Consider the following 21219-nt stretch of genomic DNA (forward strand, 5'->3'; position numbering starts at 1 on the left):
TAAATAAACTTCTGGAAGAATCTCATTAAGAGTTTACGGAATCCCAGAAGAAAGCTCTGGAGCAAATTTGTGGACAAATCACGAGGGGAGTCCCTTATGGTATTCTTGTGGAATCCCAGAAGGAACTTCATGAGGTGAGCCACCATGCCACCATCAAGTTATAAAACAGCACACGCACGCATACCCCCCTTTTAGAAATCAATCCAGCCACTCATGATAAGCTGACGATTTTTTTAAGTCCGAATCATAAACAACAAAGCCACGAAACATCCAAAACTAAGAACATTTTCCTTAGCAACCGCGGCTTGCAGTGCCCTACGGTACTCAAAGTTGTTTAAATTTCCAAACTCATGGAAAACTGTCAAATATTTCATACGTATAGCAAAAAAACGTTATTTGTTGGAAAACGAAAAAAAAAATAGCAAGTAAGTGAACTGAAATCAATGGTTTAGATAAGTAACTTGATGGGTTTGATTAATGTTTTGGAGAGTTAAATTTAGTTTTTTTTTATTACCACGCGAAATAGAACCATCATGTGCTTTTTTATTTTATTACAACATTCTATTGGTAAAGAAAACGTTTAGTTAATAACTGTGCAAGTGCTTATCAACTACTAAGCTGAGAAGCAGTCCTCCCCAGTTGGGATGTAACGCCAGAATGATGATGCCAGATATAATGATTGGCAGAAAACATCTATGTAAAGCAAAGAATACTGCAATCATTACATTAAACGTATTTGTTCATGCCTTTCATTTCGCATTATTTTAAAACTGATTAATGAAAATCCGTGTTATAGGAGTCTGCATAACACAAATGCATAGTATCGGAGTCTCTGCTATACGTCTACTAATGATTCGAACTCATTTTTGTAGATTAAAAGTTAACTAAATTTTGGTGTACGTACTATCGAGGCAAAATGTACGTACTATCGAGGGTACGTACTATCGAGGGTACGCACTATCGAGGGTACGTACTATCGAGGTACGCCTGTAATAATAATAATAATAATAATAATAATAATAATAATAATAATAACCAAGTACCACGACCTAGCGGAGGAGTTGAAGCAGATGTGGCACCTGGAGGACGTCCGTATAGTTCCGGTTGTCCTCTCGGCAACCGGAGTTGTCCCTAAATCTCTCCTGAGGTCCCTAGACGAGCTGGAATTGAAGAAGGACCTGAACAGCATCCTGAAAGCGGTGATTCTTGGAACCTGTAGTATAGTTAGGCGGTTCCTGAATCATCACAACTGAAAGTACATCCAAAAGCAGACTCATTAGGATAAGCTAAAAAACCGGCTAATGAGATCCACAGAGCCTAATCCCCTTTAGTATTCCGATTACCCGGGGTAGGTGAAAGTTTCCAGCAATTTTTGCTGAGAAGTGCCAAAACTCTATAATAATAATAATAATAATAATAATAATAATAATAATAATAATAATAATAATAATAATAATAATAATAATAATAATAATAATAATAATAATAATAATAATAATAATAATAATAATAATAATAATAATAATAATAATAATAATAATAATAATAATAATAATAATAATAATAATAATAATAATAATAATAATAATAATAATAATAATAATAATAATAATAATAATAATAATAATAATAATAATAATAATAATAATAATAATAATAATAATAATAATAATAATAATAATAATAATAATAATAATAATAATAATAATAATAATAATAATAATAATAATAATAATAATAATAATAATAATAATAATAATAATAATAATAATAATAATAATAATAATAATAATAATAATAATAATAATAATAATAATAATAATAATAATAATAATAATAATAATAATAATAATAATAATAATAATAATAATAATAATAATAATAATAATAATAATAATAATAATAATAATAATAATAATAATAATAATAATAATAATAATAATAATAATAATAATAATAATAATAATAATAATAATAATAATAATAATAATAATAATAATAATAATAATAATAATAATAATAATAATAATAATAATAATAATAATAATAATAATAATAATAATAATAATAATAATAATAATAATAATAATAATAATAATAATAATAATAATAATAATAATAATAATAATAATAATAATAATAATAATAATAATAATAATAATAATAATAATAATAATAATAATAATAATAATAATAATAATAATAATAATAATAATAATAATAATAATAATAATAATAATAATAATAATAATAATAATAATAATAATAATAATAATAAAAATAATAATAATAATAATAATAATAATAATAATAATAATAATAATAATAATAATAATAATAATAATAATAATAATAATAATAATAATAATAATAATAATAATAATAATAATAATAATAATAATAATAATAATAATAATAATAATAATAATGATAATAATAATAATGATAATAATAATAATAATAATAATAATAATAATAATAATAATAATAATAATAATAATAATAATAATAATAATAATAATAATAATAATAATAATAATGTTTGTTTGTTTGTTTGTTTATTTCCGACATTTTACACCGGAAGGGTGCATTCATGTCGCACGGTCTAATTCACATTTTGATTACAATTTGTTATTTTATTACAATTGTTCGCAAATCTCGTATCGCAAAAAAAAAATCACTCATTTGCAATTTGTTATTCTAAGTCTACAGTTGCTTGTACAATCCCGAGTCGCACAAAAATTTCAGAATCCTAGTTGTTTTTTCTTCCTCGTTTGATAAGGCGTCTCGTAAACTCGTCGTTCCAATATTATTCTCCTGTCGCTCCCTTTCATATTTTCTACAATTCAAAATCACGTGTCGCACGTCCAGTGTAGTTCCGCAGCACTCGCATGTTGGTGGGGGTTCCTTCTTCAGAAGGAACGTGTGTGTCAGGCGTGTATGGCCTATCCGCAGGCGTGTAAGCACTCGCTGGTCGGCTGCATTGCCGTGATCTGTCCACCGGTACGTATCGTGTTTGATTTCTCTCAGCTTCGCCTCTCGTGTTTCGAACCAGTTGTTCTCCCATCGTTGTCGTATCGCTTGCTTTATCGTCCTTAACGCGTCTTCACCCGGAATCGGCACTTCAACGGCTGGATCTGTTCTTGCCTCATTCGCTAGTCGATCGGCTGCCTCGTTACCAGGAATGCCGGCGTGTCCGGGAATCCAACAGAATCGAACTGACTTATTATGTGAAATGTTTTCAATCTCTTGGATCCACGGGTGTTTTGATGTTCCTGTCTCGAGAGCGGACAAACAGCTTGCTGAATCCGTGAGGATCACTACTTCTCGATTCACATTCGGTATGGAAACCGCTTTCAGTATAGCGTATGCCTCTGCCGAGAAAACGCTGCATTCCTTCGGAAGACTGAAGGTATTCGTAAACCCATTCGTATAAAAAGCGGCACCAACCATATCCAACAGCTTTGAACCATCAGTGTAGACGACAGTCGAACTATGGAAACGGGTGGACAGCAATTGTTGGACAATTGGACGTACTTTTCCCGGCGGGTCGCCAGCTCTAATGCTCCTTTTAACATCCCACACTATTGACGGTCTTCGTGCGTGCCACACACGGTCGCTCTGCCTCAGGATTTGTCCAACTGAGGGAAGTGTCGTGCCCGTCAGCTCGGTCAACCGGTCTGATGTTCGCTGAATGAGCGGGAGCGAGATGTTGGTTCGATCTATTGCCAGTATTCGAATGGCCGTCCGCGCTGTGGTCTGTACGGCCAACATTTCAAATGGAAGAGTGCCCGCTTCGGCCATGACCGAATTTATCGGGCTGGTCACAAAAGCTCCGGACGCAAATCGGATCATTTTGTTGTAGGCGGGGGCAAGGACTTCCAGAGATGCTGTTCCTCCTCGGCTGACTAGTCCGATACCGTACGTCAACTTCGCAGTCACTAACGCTGAACCCACCTGTAATAATGTTGTCCGGTTACCTCGTGGAAGCTTAGCACCGATCATCTTTAGAATACGAAGACGAGACTCGCAGGATTCTTTCATCTTCTGGCAGTGGGGCTTAAATGTCAGCGTTCTATCGAGGGTAACACCAAGAATCCGCAGACGGTTGGTCTTTGGGATGGGATTCCGGTCGATAGTGATTTCTTTTGCTGGTTCCCGGCGCGCGTTCGGACTGCAGTAGAAGGTCTGAGATTTCGAAGCGGATATAGTGAACCCCACGCTTTTAGCCCATCTATCGACAGCCTTTACGGCGGCCTGTAGCTTTCGCTGTAGACCGGCGGATTTTGCTCCTCGTACCACAAGGAGGATGTCGTCCGCGTATAACAGCATTTCAACACCGTCTGGTATGACCTGAAAGATAGGCTGCATCGCGATGAGGAATAGAGTTACCGAAAGTACGGAACCTTGTGGGACTCCGTTTTCTAAAGGGCGTTCGCGAGAGAGATGCCCGCCTATAGACACCTGGAACGTACGTTCCGCGAGAAAGCTTTTCAGAATGTTCATCATCCGACCACGTATCCGCCATGACTTCAGCGTCCGCAATATTCCGTGCCGCCAGGTGGTATCGTAGGCCTTCGACAGATCCAAGGATGCGATCAGGCAGTGTTCATCGACGGTTGGTAGCGATCTCTCCAACTCGGCAAAGTATGTATCGGTACCGCGTCCCGCGCGAAAAGCGTGCTGGCGTTTGTCTAACCGACCTTTTGCCTCCAGTTCGCTAATCAGACGACGGTTCAGGATCCGCTCGAGTAACTTCGCCATGCAACTGGTTAAGGAGATAGGCCGGAAGGCAGATGGTCCGGAATCGGGGCAATTAGGTTTCGGAATGGGAACGACGATTGCATTCCGCCAGCTGGCAGGAAACTCCCCAATGCGCCAGATTTGGTTGAGTAGCTCAAGAAGTATAATCTTCACAGATATGGGTAGTCTTTGAAGCAGTGGGTACCCTATCGAATCAGTGCCTGTCGAGGCACCTCGCCCTTTGTCGAGAGCCCACAGAAGTTCCGCTAGGGTGATGTCAGTATTGTAAGCGTCGTCTGTGTTGGGCGAAAAGTCTATGGGCACTCGTTCGACTGCTTCTTTTTCCATCTGAAACGATGGAAGGTAGCTGGATGTCGCCGACCTTTCGCTATAGTACGTCGCCAGTTCCTCTGCTACTTCTACCGGGCTATCCGTGAAGCCGTCCTCTCGCTGCAGTACCACTGTGCGTTGTTGTCGGTTGCCACGTAGAGTGTTGACCGTATTCCACAGCTCAGTCGTCGTGCTGCTTGGTGAGATTCTCGCCACAAATGCTTCCCATGATTGCTCCTTCGCTTCCTTTATCGCCTTGCGTGCCGCCGCTCTGGCTTCCTGGAAATTTCCTAGCGCTTCGGGTTGGTTTGGTTCTGCGCGCTGCAGACGTCGAAGGGAGCGCATACATTTACGGCGCCGTCGAATTGCCGCCTTTACCTCGGGGCACCACCATGGTACCGCTTTTGGTCCCTTTCGACCGCTCGACCGTGGAATGGCCTTAGTTGCAGCAGCGATGATCTTCTCAGTGAAGTTGATGACATTCCATTCAGCATCTGGCCGGATGGTTTCGGCTGTGATGCGTTCGTATAACGCCCAATCCGCTTGGTCGTATAGCCATTTTCGTCGTGCAGTTTGTTGATTACACCATCCAGGGATGGACACCGCAATTGGAAAGTGGTCACTGTTGTGCGTGTCTGACAGAGTTCGCCAAGTGAACTTTCCCGCCAAATTCTCGGAGCAGATCGTTACATCGATTGCCGAGGTGCTACCCGTGGCCGGGTCGATGCGAGTAGCTGATCCGTCGTTGAGGATGACCATTCGTTTGTCTAGCGTAGTTTCGGCGATGTATTGGCCGAGAGCATTTGATTGGCGTGACCCCCACGCGATATGATGCGCGTTCAAGTCGCCCAGAAGTAAGACCGGACCCTCTAGCTGATCAATCAACTCACTGAGCGTGACCTGACGCTGATTTGAGTTCGGCGGGACGTATATTGACACTATAGTTACCTGGATCGGCGAAGATATGCGTACAGCAACGTGGTGCAGAGATGTGTTTACATGGATACGCTCGAAAGGTATACCTTCCCGGATGGCGAGGCCTACGCCGTGTTGCCAGTGATGAAGGGCTTTGGATTCCAACAGCAGCACGTAGTCCTTGCCGACGAAGTCCGTCGGAATGATGTGCTGGCTCACTTTGGTTTCTTGCAGCGCTATGACGCAAGGTTGGAGATCGGCGACGAGTAGTTTCAGCTCACTAATGTTGGCCCGCAGACCACGGATATTCCACTGGAGAGCGAAACATCCACCGGGGCATAAATAGAGATTCCAGTGCATAATATATTAATAATAATAATAATAATAATAATAATAATAATAATAATAATAATAATAATAATAATAATAATAATAATAATAATAATAATAATAATAATAATAATAATAATAATAATAATAATAATAATAATAATAATAATAATAATAATAATAATAATAATAATAATAATAATAATAATAATAATAATAATAATAATAATAATAATAATAATAATGATAATAATAATAATAATAATAATAATAATAATAATAATAATAATAATAATAATAATAATAATAATAATAATAATAATAATAATAATAATAATAATAAATCTTTGGAAGAAGTCCTAGAGGAATCTCCGAACAAACTTCTGGAACTCCCGGTGAATTTCTGAAGGCACTCCAGAAGGAATCTTAGAAAAGAGTTTTTTTAAGGAATCCATTATGGATCTCCTGAAGACACATGGAGATCTAAATGTTAAATAGTGGATGAAATCTAAACAACATAACAAAAGTTTCAATGAACAGACGTTTTTGAATAATGTCGCAACCATGGCATGAAAAGCGGTTCCATTTTTTTTTTTTTGCAACAAAATTAAATATAGCTTTACGGAAAACTTACCATCCTGTATTCCGTAAATGCATGTTGTTACTAAAGAAAACATCACGTAACAACAATTTCAGCTTGGAATTAACTAGGCTTTGTGACCACGGAATAACACTACGTGCGTAGAGGGCAAACTTTTAGCAGTCTGCTAAAAGTGTGCAAAATAAGTAGACCGGTGTTTTGTAGATTTGCCGGATGTTTCAAGGTACGTGCACTTTGAAACTGACAGTAGGGCTCGGACATGTTATTAAAGTATGTTGTAACCATATTATTACGTTAACAAACTCAATGAATTCCTCTCCGAACTGAAATGAATAATTCAAATCAACCACCTCGATTTGATGAATCGTTCAGCTTTATCAGCTAGAAAACAAATTCCCTCCCATACCAACAAGTTTCCGGCCGCAAATTCCAACCCATCATCGCACGCCATCCGCCGAGCAAAAACTCAATTCCAATATCCCCACAGTTTAGCAAAGCAAATATCCCAGGCAGAACTTGAATCCGTATATTTATCATATTTCCAGATCGCTTTTTATCGACACCATCATTCGTCGCACCCATCCATGACCATGCCCACCCCCTTCAGCTTTTCGGGGTCGGGAGAAACCATCATCAATTGCGCGCGCCCAACTTGTCTTATCTTACCGATTGCCATTTGGTGCTCACATCCTTCCCTCCCCCCCCACACCTACTTTTTTTCGGTCGATGGCCAAGGTTGTTGGTTGTTTTTCCATTTGGTTTGCTCGTTTTTGGCCGGTTTCGATTACGCCATGTAATCCCTTTTCGGAACGAGATTGATTAAATCTCGGCTCACGGTTCTCGAACTTGGGCAATGGGCACGGCGGCATGGCGGTATACCGGCGGCGCGAGCAAAAAAAGAACGTCGACAAGCTGTCCTAATCCTTGTTTGGGGCGGCTGCTGCCTGGATGCCGTTTGTGTCGAGCGTGCCCTGCTGGCTGAATCTCTGGTGGTGTGGGTGCGGGAGGGAACTTCTTCTTTACGTTTGTGGGGATAACGGGAGAAGAGGGAGGCCTTGGCATGGAAATCGAACCATTAATTATCGCTGAAACCCCTTACCAGTAGTGGATGTAACGCTTAGTCGGGTTGTCGGCTCCAGCACAATGCGTCAAATCGTAATCTTTGGTTGACATTCTTCTTATTTGTTAGTAAAGTAAATATAGAGACCAACACAGTTGTTTATAAAAGCTATATTGACAAAAGCATTTACTTACTAATGTGTATTAAAATAAGCTTTTATGCAATTCAATATCATAATTTACATTTTATATAACTCACTTTGGTATCATAATGGCCAATTTTTCCGAACTGGCTCATTATGCAACTGAAATGATGCAACTCATTTGAGTTGCATTATGAACATTATGCAACTCAAATGGGTTGCATTATGAAAAAATCATTGCATAAAATTTTGTATGGAATTCGTTGCAAAACTCGATTTTTTCAGCACTCTTCGTAATTATCAAACTCGGCAAGCCTCGTTGGATAAATGTACGACTCGTGCTGAAAAATCAACTTTTTGCAACTCGTTACATAAATAACTATATTTTTTAAGAATTTTGTTGAAAACAAGGAAAGATGAAAAAAATAATTTTGCCATTTGATTCTGGTTCGTAGGAAGTTGACCAAATTTCCATATGTGAATATTTAGGTGAAACATCAAGAAATCCCTTTGCAATTTTTCATACAAACCTTAGAGGCACAAAGGTGACGAACGAAGCATCGAACCAACCCGCACTTGCTAATCCTGGCTTTGCTTACTTGCAAAGAGAGGCAGCTTTTCCAAATCGAGAGCATTCATTTACGAATTTTCTAGATTGCTGTTCTTGAAAACGTGAGTAGGAGACCAAGTCGGCCATTGTTGCAGCCATGTTTGTATTCTCTGAAGTTTCTCCTTAAGTTTTTTTTCTCGTAAACTAAAGTATACTGAAATGCTTTGTGTTCACTCAAAATAAACGAATTTTAAATAGAAGTCATATACACTGGAATCCCATCGGACTCCATTAAAGCTTCTGAAACTTTCGAAAACGCAACTGTACCTCTTCTGAAAACCACTAAAATCCTTTGAATCTTCTTGAAATGCCTACGAAAAACCAGTGAAAGTCCCTCGGACTACATGTAACGTACCTCCTGTAAACGTTTCTGGAAGCCCCTGAAAATCCTCTGAAATTTCCTGAAATGCCGTCGAACACCCCCTGAAACCTCTGTTGGATCCCATGTAATGTACCTGAGATCTACCGAAACCCCCAAACTGTAGCTCCTCCGAAACATCCTGAAAAATCTCTGAAACTACCTGAAATAGATTCCCTGTAAAGCACCAGCGACTCTCGAAACCCTCCGATAACGCCCCTGAAGCTCGCTGTAACATTTCTGAAACACACTCCCTATACCCCGTCGAAAAACCTCCTTGAAATTCCTCTTAAACTCCGCATGACTCCTCTTCAAATATCTTATTCACTCGCCCTTCTTCAACTCAGTTCAACGTTATTAAATTGTAACATCGTGATAAGCCCTTCAGTTTCTGTTCGTCATTTGGTTATTTCCTACATTTGCCATCCGGAGACCTTACTGCGTATTACTTTTTTTTCATGCCACATGCCAATCCCTTCGGATTTAGTGAAAAATTTGATGGTACTAAAAGTTTTAACATTAGTATAATGGAACCCCAACTTTACGCGTATAACTCGAATAGCTCATACCATTTTTCTCGGATTGGTGTCGAAAGCGGTTCTAAGTTTCTGGAGGGCAGCTTGCGATGTCGTGCCGGTAATTTCTGGTGGTGGTAGGCTTCCAGTTCATCTGCGTCCCGACGACTTAGACTTACGTCAGTGCCTATTCGGCTGTGTCCCGAGCGCTGGACCAAGCCTACTACGATCATAGCCCGTCTTTCTCTGGTCTTCACGAACTTCCTTTGTAGCTCGGACAGTATCCTCCTTACCTTACTGTGCTATCGGCAGCGTTCTGATTGTCTGTTTCGTAGCACATTTATTCGACAACATTGTCAATTGTCACGCCGCGCAGGGGAACGCGGCTTCTTAAGGGCGGACGGGACGGTCGGGTAAATATCCGCCATTGCTCTGTTGCTACTAAGATGGTAATCTCAGATTCTACTTCATATTTTGCAACAAAAACCTATCATTGTGTATGCTCACTTGCACTGCACATGCTGATTGTTTTTCAACATCTTCAGTGCAAGAGAACTCGAGATTACCATCTTCAAAATCGCGAGGCAAATTGTTAGAAAGAGAGGCAAGATAGGAAAAATAACACGGCGTCCCGTTTCACCTTAACGTATTTTAAGATGTCACTTCAAGCACAGAGAACAAACATTCAGGCTAGAACAAATTTCATTCAGAAAGTTGTGTAAGGATTTGAATCTTCACTTGAGTAAGGTTGCAAACCAATACACGATGACAACACTAACGCCGCCAAACACCACAGTCAGTGGTGAATGGAAACATTTCAAGTGGTGAATTAAATTAGTATGGGAAATTTACCGATTGCAGCGCCACGCTATTGCCACTTGTGTTGCCGATGAAATATTCCTTACACAAAATTCAGATTGGACTTGGATGTCTGTTCTCTGTGCTTCAAGTTAACACACTCCGGGCAAGAAAGTAAAAGGACGAGCGCGACCAAACCGCTGTAGGTGCTTAGTCCCACGCTTACCGTCACGCTTACTGGCCGACATATCCGCCCAGATAATACCCATCACATTGGGTATTTCTTTGTTTTTGGTCTGGGTGGTGAAAATGCGAGTCATCCCCAGTATAACACATACACCCAAACCTCCATTTGGGTACACTCGAACATCCATTTAGGTAATAAGGCGGTTTCATGTAGGTTTAAGATGCGTTTGAAGGTATATCAATCCATTTCAGGGTACTTCATAAGGTTTTCGGGGATTTTGAGGGATTTCAGAGGTTCGCAGATGAATTTCACGAAGTTTTCTGTTAGAATAATACAACCATAGCAGGCGTTCAGACCGAACGCCAATCGTAGTAGGCTAGACTTAAATTTAAAGAAAATTTTCACTTCTGTTTCTACCACTGCACAGAGTAGTTCATTTTACTGCCTACCTACTCCAATAGATTATTGGCCCAAGTATTTTTTTTTCAAAAGAAGATTCCAGAAGCAGTTAGAAAATGTCTCTCGGAGCTGGTGACCATCGGGCGGAACGGGTTCTGCAAGCCCCGCAACCTTTCAAACCTTCCTCCCATCGAGCAGCTGAGCGGCCGCGAAAATTGGCCCACGTGGAAGTTTGCGGTGGAAACGTATCTGGACCTGGAGGAGCTGTGGGAAGCAGTCAGGCCGATCCCGACGCGGATGGGACGCTACCGGCGGTCAACGAGCGGAAATGCAGAAGAGCACGTGCGAAGATTATTCTCCTGTTGGATCCCATCGTGCTTCCATCCTGTTGGATGCACGTGAAGGACGCGAAAACGGCCCGTGAGGTTTGGGCGAAGCTTGAGGCAGCGTTCGAAGACACCGGCCTGACGCGCCGGGTGACGTTACTCAGGAAGCTCATCACTGAAGGTGACGTGACAATTACGGCGCTCCCACCGCGACAATCTTCATATCCACCGGAGTCAAAGGTGTTAAGGCGCAGCGGTCGGGAGCGCGCAATTCTAAGCAAGTACAAAGATTATGTATTTCCGAGCAAAGGCCATCCGTTTCCCCCTCCTACAGGACAGTCTGACCAAGCCGGTCGGAGCGGTCTGCAACGAGGACTGCAGGCCAGCAAACATTCGGCAAGGAAGTCGGGTGATCGTCAAACGCGAACGGAGGCGCTGCGGATCGGCGACGCGTCTCGATGGCAATCCGCCATGGACGAGGAGTTTCGAGCGCTGATCGACAACGACAGGTGGGAGTTGGTGCAGCTTCCAGCTGACAAGAAGGCTGTCGGCTGCAAATGGCTCTTCAAGACCAAGCAGGACGAGAACGGCAACGTAGTACGTCACAAAGCGAGGATCGTCGCTCAAGGCTTTTCGCAACGCTACGGGACGGACTACGACGAGGTCTTCGCACCGTCGCACTGGTGGCAAAGCAGACGACGTTTCGAACACTGCTGACAGTTGCCAGCCGGAAAAGGTCCATCGTAAGGCACGTCGACGTCAAAACGGCGTATTTGAACGGTGTGCTTGAAGAAACCGAAGGATATCACGTCGGGGACAAGAGGACGGTTTGCCGATTGAGGAGGAGTTTGTACTGCCTGAAACAGTCAGCGCGCGTATGGAACCGTAAAGTGGATGCTGTTTCAAGTCCATGGGATTCCGGCCGACCGAATCGGATCCGTGTTTGTACGTGCGGCGTACTAATGATTCGGTAGCATATATTGATCACATGATCATTGTAACGCAGACGGCGAAGGAATTCCAGTCCATCTTAAAGATGCTTCAACATCAGTTTTCCGTAGCGGACCTCGGAGATATCAGTCACTTTTTTGGCGTGCAAGTCGAGAGCAGCGCATCCGGGTTCAAGCTCAACCAGGAATCGTATATCCACACGATAGTTGAACGGTTTGGCATGGAGCAGGCGAAACCCTCGAAGGTGCCGCTCGATCCGAACTACCTACAAACGAAGGAGATGGATAAGCTGCCGAACAACCACGACTACATACATGAGCTTGATTGGTGGTCTCCTGTATGTAGCTGTACACACGCGGCCCGATATTTCCGTGAGCGTGTCCATTCTGGCGCAAAAATCCAGCTGCCCGAATGCACAAGGCTGTGCCGAGGCCAAGAGGATTCTGCGCTACTTGAATGCCACCAGCAACCATAAGTTGCAGCTTGGAGCCTCCAGTGAAGGTTTGCAAATGTTCGTTGACGCAGACTGGGCCGGTAATGCTCGAGATAGGAAATCGAATTCCGGTATGATTCTTCGGTTCGGCGGAGGATCAATCTCGTAGTGCTCAAGAAAACAAACGTGCGTTGCATTGAGTTCGACCGAAGTTGAGTTCGTGGCACTCGCTAAAGGGTGTCAGGAGTTAGTCTGGACCAAACAACTGCTGAGGAAATCGGTGAAGCAACGAAGGAATCGGTCCCCGTGTTCGACGACAACCAAAGTTGCATCAAACTGGTCGAAAGAGATCGCATCGAACGACGTAGCAAAAACATCGACACGAAGTTCTTCTTTGTACGGGACCTGCATGAAAAAGGTGAAGTTAGACTGCAATACTGTCCGACGGAATCAATGTTGGCCGATTTGATGACGAAGCCACTGCAACGGGTTCGTCTGGAGAGATTATTGCGGATTTTGCCCCGTAATAGAGTCACGCGCGGAAAATTTTGTTCCACCAAAATATTCTCCCACCGCATTTCCCATAGATTGGGTTTGGTCACTGCTAATGAAAACAACATTAAACGCACGCTCTTGGTTGGTGCAATGAATACATGGTTCGTTTAGCTGCTAAGAGCCATGCAAACTGACGTGTGAGTATTTATTTTTTCTCTTCGAAGATTTGCTCGAAAGTCTATCAACGAATAAGAAAATGCCATACGATTGGCTATAGGAGTCCGTCCGGATCTGCCCGAGGAGGAATGTTACAATAATATAATTATAGCAGGCGTTCAGACCGAACGCCAATCGTAGTAGCCTAGATTTAAATTTAAATAAAATTTTCACTTCTGCTTCTACCACTGCACAGAGTAGTTCGTTTTACTGCGACTGCCCTAGCGACTGCTTACCTACTCCAATATTTTCATAAGGGTTTCAGAGCCGATTCAAACCGTTTCAAGGCGTTTCAATGCGTTTCAGGAGATTTCAAAAGAAAAGGGTTTTAGGGGGCTGAAGGGGCTCTCAGATGAATTTTACGGAGGTTGCAGAGGTGTTTCAATACGCTTCAGGGCATTTCGGGGCGGTTCAGGATGGTTCAGAGAAATTTCAGGAGACTTCAGAGGCTCGCAGGTGAATTTCATTGAGATTTCATGAGAGTTTGAAAGACGTTTTAGGACGTTCCATGAGGTTGCGGGGGCATAAGGGGGCTTCAGAGGCCCTTCACCTGCGAGCCTTCACGGAGGTATCATAGAGGTTGCACAGGCGTTCAAAAGCATCTCAATACGTTTCAGGGCATTTCAGGAGGTTTCAGATAGGAGTTCTTGGAGGTTCTCAGACAGAAATTAAACTCACCACTTAACAGTTGTAGGATAATTGATGAATCACAGTAGGTATGAAAATAGGGTAGACAGCTAGGAACCTATTATTGTCATTATTGTACCTCGAGACCTCGAATAAAGTAGACGTTGAACTTCTAAACCACCGCAAGCTACACAGTACATAGTTACATAGGGCTTTTGTTCAAGCATATTCTTTTTTTCGTAAACCAACATTATCCCTAACCTTTAGTACTCCAAATGCTCTGAACACTTAAAAAATTCATTTGAATAACGTTACCTTAATGGAGGGACCTTAATAGATATTATCTAAACGGATTCTACCCCAATGGAGGTTTAAGTGTAGGACTATTGAAAGTGTTTCCAACATCAATCGTCACAACGGTGCCAAATGGATATCCACGACTGCCTGGATTGTGTCTACCGTCGGAATCCGAATTGCCTTCTAGATGGACCACATTCCGATTCATTTAGAGATGATTATAATATAAATTAATTAATTAATTAATTAATTAATATTAATAATAATGGACCACATTCGTTTTCGGCGCACTGTGTGATCCTTTTGAGGATGATCCTTTCCGTTAGTTTCCGAGGCTATCCGGCAAATACACTGTGATGCATAATTGATTGGACAAACGCCGATTTTCATACAAAATGCCCAAGTTTGAGATGCTATAATTATGGTTTGCTTTGGTGGATTGAGCTCAATTTTTGACACGGAACTACACAAATGCTGAATTACACGTCACGTAACGAAGTATGAAGTATAAGGCATGAAGATTTTGCCATCTGATTAAGTGGGGATCCTCACAAAGTAGCTACAAATTGGTGGAATTGATTTGGAATTCACGAGTTTTGGCGCTGATGAACAAAGCAGCACGTATCGGAAATGACTGGCCGTATTCAATGGTATATGGAATCCCTAGATCTGAATGCTGGTGATCTGATTTTATTTGTTGGTAGATTCCACTAAAGGTGGAACAGCGTATCGTTAATGGATCGTTCAGCTTTAATACTCACAGCATAAGTCGTTTCCAAAAGACCTTCTGTGAGACTTGCTTTACTAGATACCCAGAATAGCGATGAATCTGAAATCGATTAGGATGGTGGCTCCAAAGAGGATTTCGAGGACGTCATCCCGGTTCATAGGTGGGAGTACGTAACGGTGAGCCACCCTCCCGTGCAGATAATCCGATTGGTTTTTCGGTGAAACTAACGTGCAATGATGAATCAAAATCCTGGTTTCTATTAGCAGACAACAACGTGTCTAACCGGTTAGTAACTTCGAATGAGTGTAATCAGTTTCGTACCTTTTAATTCCGCCCTATGTTGCTTATCCTTTGACAGATACGCATATTTCGGCTATCACTTGTAATCTTCCTCAGTGTCAGTTATCAGTGGTAGTCGAAATACGCGTATCTGTCAAAGGATAAACAACATAGGGCGGAATTAAAAGGAACGAAACTGATTACATTCATTCGAAGAGGGTATTCTGATTAGAGGGTTCGAAAAGTCGGTACAAGATCACGGTTAGTAACATTTGATAAATTCACTTCTCAATTCACTGCTCAATATTCCAATCAAAGGAGTAATTCGGAGGTCCGGTCTGGTGTGCAGGGAAATGATACATGCTCCTCGACTTTGCGGACGACATTGATCTCATCAGCATTTCACGTTTAGCGGTGGAGGCAGCTTATGGTCCTCTGAAGAGGGATACAGTGAGGATAGGCTTTACAATAAACTCGACAAAGATGACCATTAGTTACATGGTATTAGACAAAAGAATTCAACTTATGAGTAAAATGTAGAAAAGTGCGTTTTCCCATACTAACTTTCATACAAATTTCAATCGCAATGCGGAATAAGGGGACGCAACCAATCGCTGCCAATATTATTTAACTGATAATAATTGGCTTCTTTAGCGGTGTTGAGATAATTCCATATTCTGAATCTGCATGCAAAACTGAGCCGAAATCCAAATTTTCATGAATTTTGGTGCCCGGGAACCTATTTAAAAATCAATTTGAAGTTTGTATGGGAGCGATTTGTCGAATCACCCCTTGTCGCATTTTGTACTAGGTGGAGCTGTCAAACAGTTGCCCAGCTGTCAAAAGGTGATTTCAAAAAATCTCTTTGAAATTGATTTTAGGTACCAAAATGAAGTTCTAAAAATCCGAAAAAAAAATCAGAGGTGCTCAGAAAAAGGTGATCTTTCGTATAAAATCAAAAAATCGATATATTTTTCTCAGTGAATCAAAATTCAACCATCGTGCAACAATAACGACAATGTCGCAACCTGAATTTTTTTGCGACACTCTACCCAATGCGACATACGTTTGTCCCAACTTGAACAGAATAGTACAAAGATCGTGCAACACAAGTTTAGAGATTTTTAAGCCTTGCATTGTGATTTTCGAACGGTACCTTCGAGTCGGTAAACACTGCAACGGTGCTGAAAATGTATTATCAAAAAGTGTCGATTTTGGGTTAGTAATAATTGATTATTCACGAGTTGAAAAGTACGCTACAAATTCAGCTTCCGTTTTGTCTACAACAAAAAAATTCGAGATCATATCATTTTCTGTTACCAGTTGGGATAAAGAGTAATCGTCGCTTCTTCTTTGTTGCTTGTTTTGCGCCTCTTTTGTCTGACAATTCTTTCCACTGATTTTTTCTTAATTTAAAAACCCAATTGATTGATGCAGCTAGTCACTTGCGTGTCTGAGAAGTTCAACCGAGGGTACAGAGCGATCCGAAGATACATAAGAATTTAACAAAGATTTGATGATTTCCTCATATCAATGTTCCTTCTTTCACAGTAATCTGGCTCACTGTGCCACGGTTGAAAAAGCCCCTCAAGATTTGGTGATACATGTAGTGCGTGACGTCAAAAGGCCAGAAGCTGGGAAGGTAGCAGCGAAGGCGGCAGCCTAGCAGAGCATCTGTACACACTATCTTGATTCACACAATAGTCAGAGCCGCCACGCACTCACACACAAAAAGCAGCAACCAGATGAGACGAACTTCAAGCTGCGAGTAAATGAGATCAATTTAGTATGTGTTAAATATTCATGCAAGAAAAATTGAAATTAATGGAGTAGGAAAAGGCGAGATAAAAGTTTCGTTTTTTTTCTTGTTGGCTTGATTCAGGCACGTATCTGCTGACACTGCCATTGACATTGAGCAGGAAGGGAGGATGACGGGGTTTCGTCGTCGGTGCAAGTTGTACTGCTTCCGTCGCTATATGGTTTGAACTCTTGTGAATCGTGATGGAGGTTACAAAGGAAGACTATACGCGTCTAGTAAATTGCTATCTGCAGACGAAGGTCAAGGATTCTATCGAATGGTGGATAATAGAGTGAGGATCTTTGAAAAAGTTTTGCGATTGCGACAAGATTGAGCTTAAGTTGTGAGTTTACTGGTAGTGCAAAGTAACGTTTTAGTGGGGAACTCGACAAATCTCAAGAAACAATTGAAGTTCAATTTGACAAACCGCTTTCATGAATAAAAATTTGACGGAAGGGGGCGTCCTAACGGTCCTAACACGTGAAAATTATTATAATTATCAACACTGTTGTCGTTTCGTAAAATATCTCATTAGTTTTAAGCAAGCGTTGAGGACTGCCATAAAACCTTATTATGATATTACATATTTTGATTTTATAATGGTTCTAAGAAGCTATTCGAATCAGTTTTGCTGTAACTTATGCTTTGTAAGGACCGAATAAGGTTAAGCTATTTTTTGCGCTGAGTACGAGCTACATATTCACTAACGATCTTGATTTTATTTAAATTCACTCCGCACTACCAAATTGGTACCCATTATTCCTCACATCATTAAAGGGCCAAATTCGTTTATCGAGTGTCGGAGCCACAAATCACGATCCAGCACGCTCGAAATCGGTTGCGACAAATGGTAACCCATGGTTCCCATCCCAATAACCCCCTCGAATTACACACCGACCACCACCAGTTCCACTATAACAATGCTACTCGACAGTTTTTGGATCAGCATTTTTCTCTGCAGCGAATGCAGCATGCCAAGTAGAGGTCTCATCACTTAGTTGGTAATGGCTGGTACCACGGTACTGGGCGGTCCCACTCGGCACCCAACTTCATGATAAACCACACTGATCAGCTGTTCTCCTGCCTCCCGGAACCGAGAAGTTGTGAAAGCATCGTCCTGTCACAGTAAAATGGCTTTGCGCGTGTCAAAAATATCCATTCCATTGGCATCATCGCATCTCGAAATACGCCCAAATGCGCCGTAGCCGTTGTTGGATGGAAAGCGTTTGGTCCCGGCTACGAAATGGGTGTCTATTGGACATACCGCAGAGGTTCTCAACTGCAGGACAGAAGTAAGTACTTTCAAATTCCAAAAGATTTGATCATTGGTTGATTGGCAACATAGGCCATTGATAAAATAAGATACGAACAATACTTGCCTTACTGAACCATATTAACCTTCCTTTTGCATCACGTTGGTAGCAGCAATAGAAATACACTAGAACTCCAATGGCGCTGTAGTCACTTTTCGCATTCAATTATGTTAATAACTATAATTGCAACCAAGGTTGCAACCATTCATTTGCAAAGATTTACATTCATTTGCTATTATCTCAGTTCAGAAGCGTGCTATCGAAAAACAATGTATGAATGAATTTAACCTTGTAGTTTTATCTGAAAGTTTGCCGAATAACATTGGGGTCGCACACGCATTCCAAAGTCGTGAGCGAGCTGTGAAGGCAACTTTCCACAGCGTGAATGAAATTTACATTCACCGCGTGAACTGAGATAATAACAAATGAATGTAAATCTTTGCAAATGAATGGTCGCAACCTTGATTGCAACAATTGACTATTTTTATGTGTCCATCTTGTAGAGGACCTTTTGTTTTGGTAAACAAAATTTATTTGACACTTCTAGTACCGCTACTGAAGATGTAAGAGCGTGGCAAACTAGATGCTAGTTACACGAACAGTCGAGACACGGCATAAATATCACAAGGCAGGCTAGTAACCTATGTAAACATCATTTTTGGATGTGAACATGTGACGTCGTTCTTATCGTTTTACATTGATCAAATTGGTGAGGAGTACTAGTAGAAAAAATAGCCACAGAATGTCAATGTCGCGAGTATTCGTGTGACCAACATCTAGTTTGCCACGCCCTTACAGCGTCAGTACCGGTCCTACAAGTGTCAAACTATTTTTTATAAACAAAACAAAACATCCACAACAACATGTGTATTTCAAAATTATGGATAAATACATCTGCGGTATGAAATAAAATAAATCAATTTATTGGCAACAGCGCCATTAGCGATCTAATTTCTCATACATCTACTGGAGTACAAGATCATTGAGGAAACGCCTATGAACGATTTGAATTACGTCATCAAAAAACTGTCAGATTTCCGGAAGGTATCACCTTTTAAATATTGTACACCGTGAGTCGAGACATTGGACTTCTGTGGCTAGTTATTCTAATGTAGCAGCTCGCTGACATAGTGTATGATTTGGGTCAAAATCAAAAATTACCCTAATACCAAAGGAGGGTTGATAAAAAAAGAGCTAGTTATCGTGTAGATGGATGCTGATGATCTCAGGAATTCAAATTAATTCAGAACTTCGTTCAATTTTTTTAAAAGAATTCTAATGCTTTTCTATTCAGGATTTATGCACGAATTTGTACTTCTCCCTGTATTTCTCCTCGAATTTCGTTCAGTGATCCTAATTCAATGCAACCCGATTTTTTTTTTTTCAAAATATCTTCGAGACGTTCCTGCAGCGTTTGTATAGTGGTTTTTCGGAATTTATCAACTGCCGCTATACATGAGACAAACCAGCCAAGGGTTGAAAGTCTCAATAATATAGCTAATTCAATCAATCAACTGCCGCTGCTGAAATTTCTCAAACCTAAACTTCTGGGAGTTTTTACTAAGTTTTTTTTTCATAAATTCTGCAGATATTTCTATTTAAGTTTCATCGGAGACAAAACATCTATAATAGATTCTACAAGTTTGTGTCACAAAATTCCTACGTTCAGTTGTTGTGCATGTTTCCTCGAAATTCGGTGCGGCCAAAAGACAAGCGGATCCGATTTTTGATTCCGGCGCTACGGACCACCTAATGCGCTTTGTTAGTAAATTGCATCGACTGAAGAAATCGATTGACCGCCGGCACCGTGGAAGCAACTTCGGTAGTGGACGGTAAGAAAATCGATTGTACAATTGAAGACGCTATGTTTGCGCTGAAGTTGGTTGCAGTTCAGCTTTTTTCGTTATGTAGGCGAAGAAAGTCGGCGTACGTGTCATTTTTGAGTCCGGGAAAGCGAAAGCTAGTATTTAGTGGTTCAAAAATCGTGACGAGTGCATCTCGTCAAGAGAAACGTACGAAATTGATTTCTGTGCGATTAGGCAGAGCTGTGGCATAGCCGTTTTGGTCATCGTATCGTACCGAGGGAGTTCAAGTCGAATGGACCATCTCGTGTACGCTCCAACAAAATGGGCTGAGCGACCGACTAAACGACTGAAAAGGCCAGTGGCGACCAGAATATCCAAGATGACGGCTCCAAATTCAAGATGGCGGCTCTTTAATGGAGTTATAGGTCCTAAAACCGTCAATATGGGTATATTTGGTATGGGGAAGAAGTTCTTCTTCTTCTTCTTCATGGCTCTACGTCCCACTGGGCCTGCCTCGCTTCAACTTAGTGTTCTTTGAGCAATTGAAGGGCTTTTTTTGCCTGCCATTGCATGAATTTGTGAGGCAAGTACAATGTTACACTACAATATGCGGCAGGAAAAAATGCGAAAGTGTTTTTCAACTTCAAACCTCGTTTTCGTCCATTTGACGTTAACCAATCTATGTTTCAACGTTCCATGATCTCTTATAGCAGTGGTCACCAAACTGCGGCCCGCGGGCCGCATGCGGCCCTCAAGATGGTTTTGTGCGGCCCTCGAACTGATTTCAAAATAAATTAGAATTTGGCCCACTGGTAGGTTTTATGATGATAATCAGAAAATTTGCCTTATCTTAAAATTTGCTGAATGACTATCAACTACTTAACTACTGTATGATTCGTGGAGATTTTTTCAACAGAAGTTTGAATAAACTACAAAACTTTTCTGAGTCAGTATAGTCAAC

General features: G+C 40.9%; 1 protein-coding gene across 1 annotated transcript; it reads left to right on the top strand.

The window, feature by feature from the left end:
- The first annotated feature begins 11104 nt into the window (after nt 1-11104).
- Nucleotides 11105-12031, top strand: LOC134290136 (uncharacterized). The gene has a single exon (XM_062857176.1). The coding sequence runs from the start codon at nt 11105-11107 to the stop codon at nt 12029-12031; it is 927 nt and encodes a 308-aa protein (XP_062713160.1).
- The last annotated feature ends 9188 nt before the right edge of the window (nt 12032-21219 follow it).

This window comes from Aedes albopictus, chromosome 3, assembly GCF_035046485.1.
Source record: "Aedes albopictus strain Foshan chromosome 3, AalbF5, whole genome shotgun sequence".
NCBI classification, from domain to species: Eukaryota; Metazoa; Arthropoda; class Insecta; order Diptera; family Culicidae; genus Aedes; species Aedes albopictus.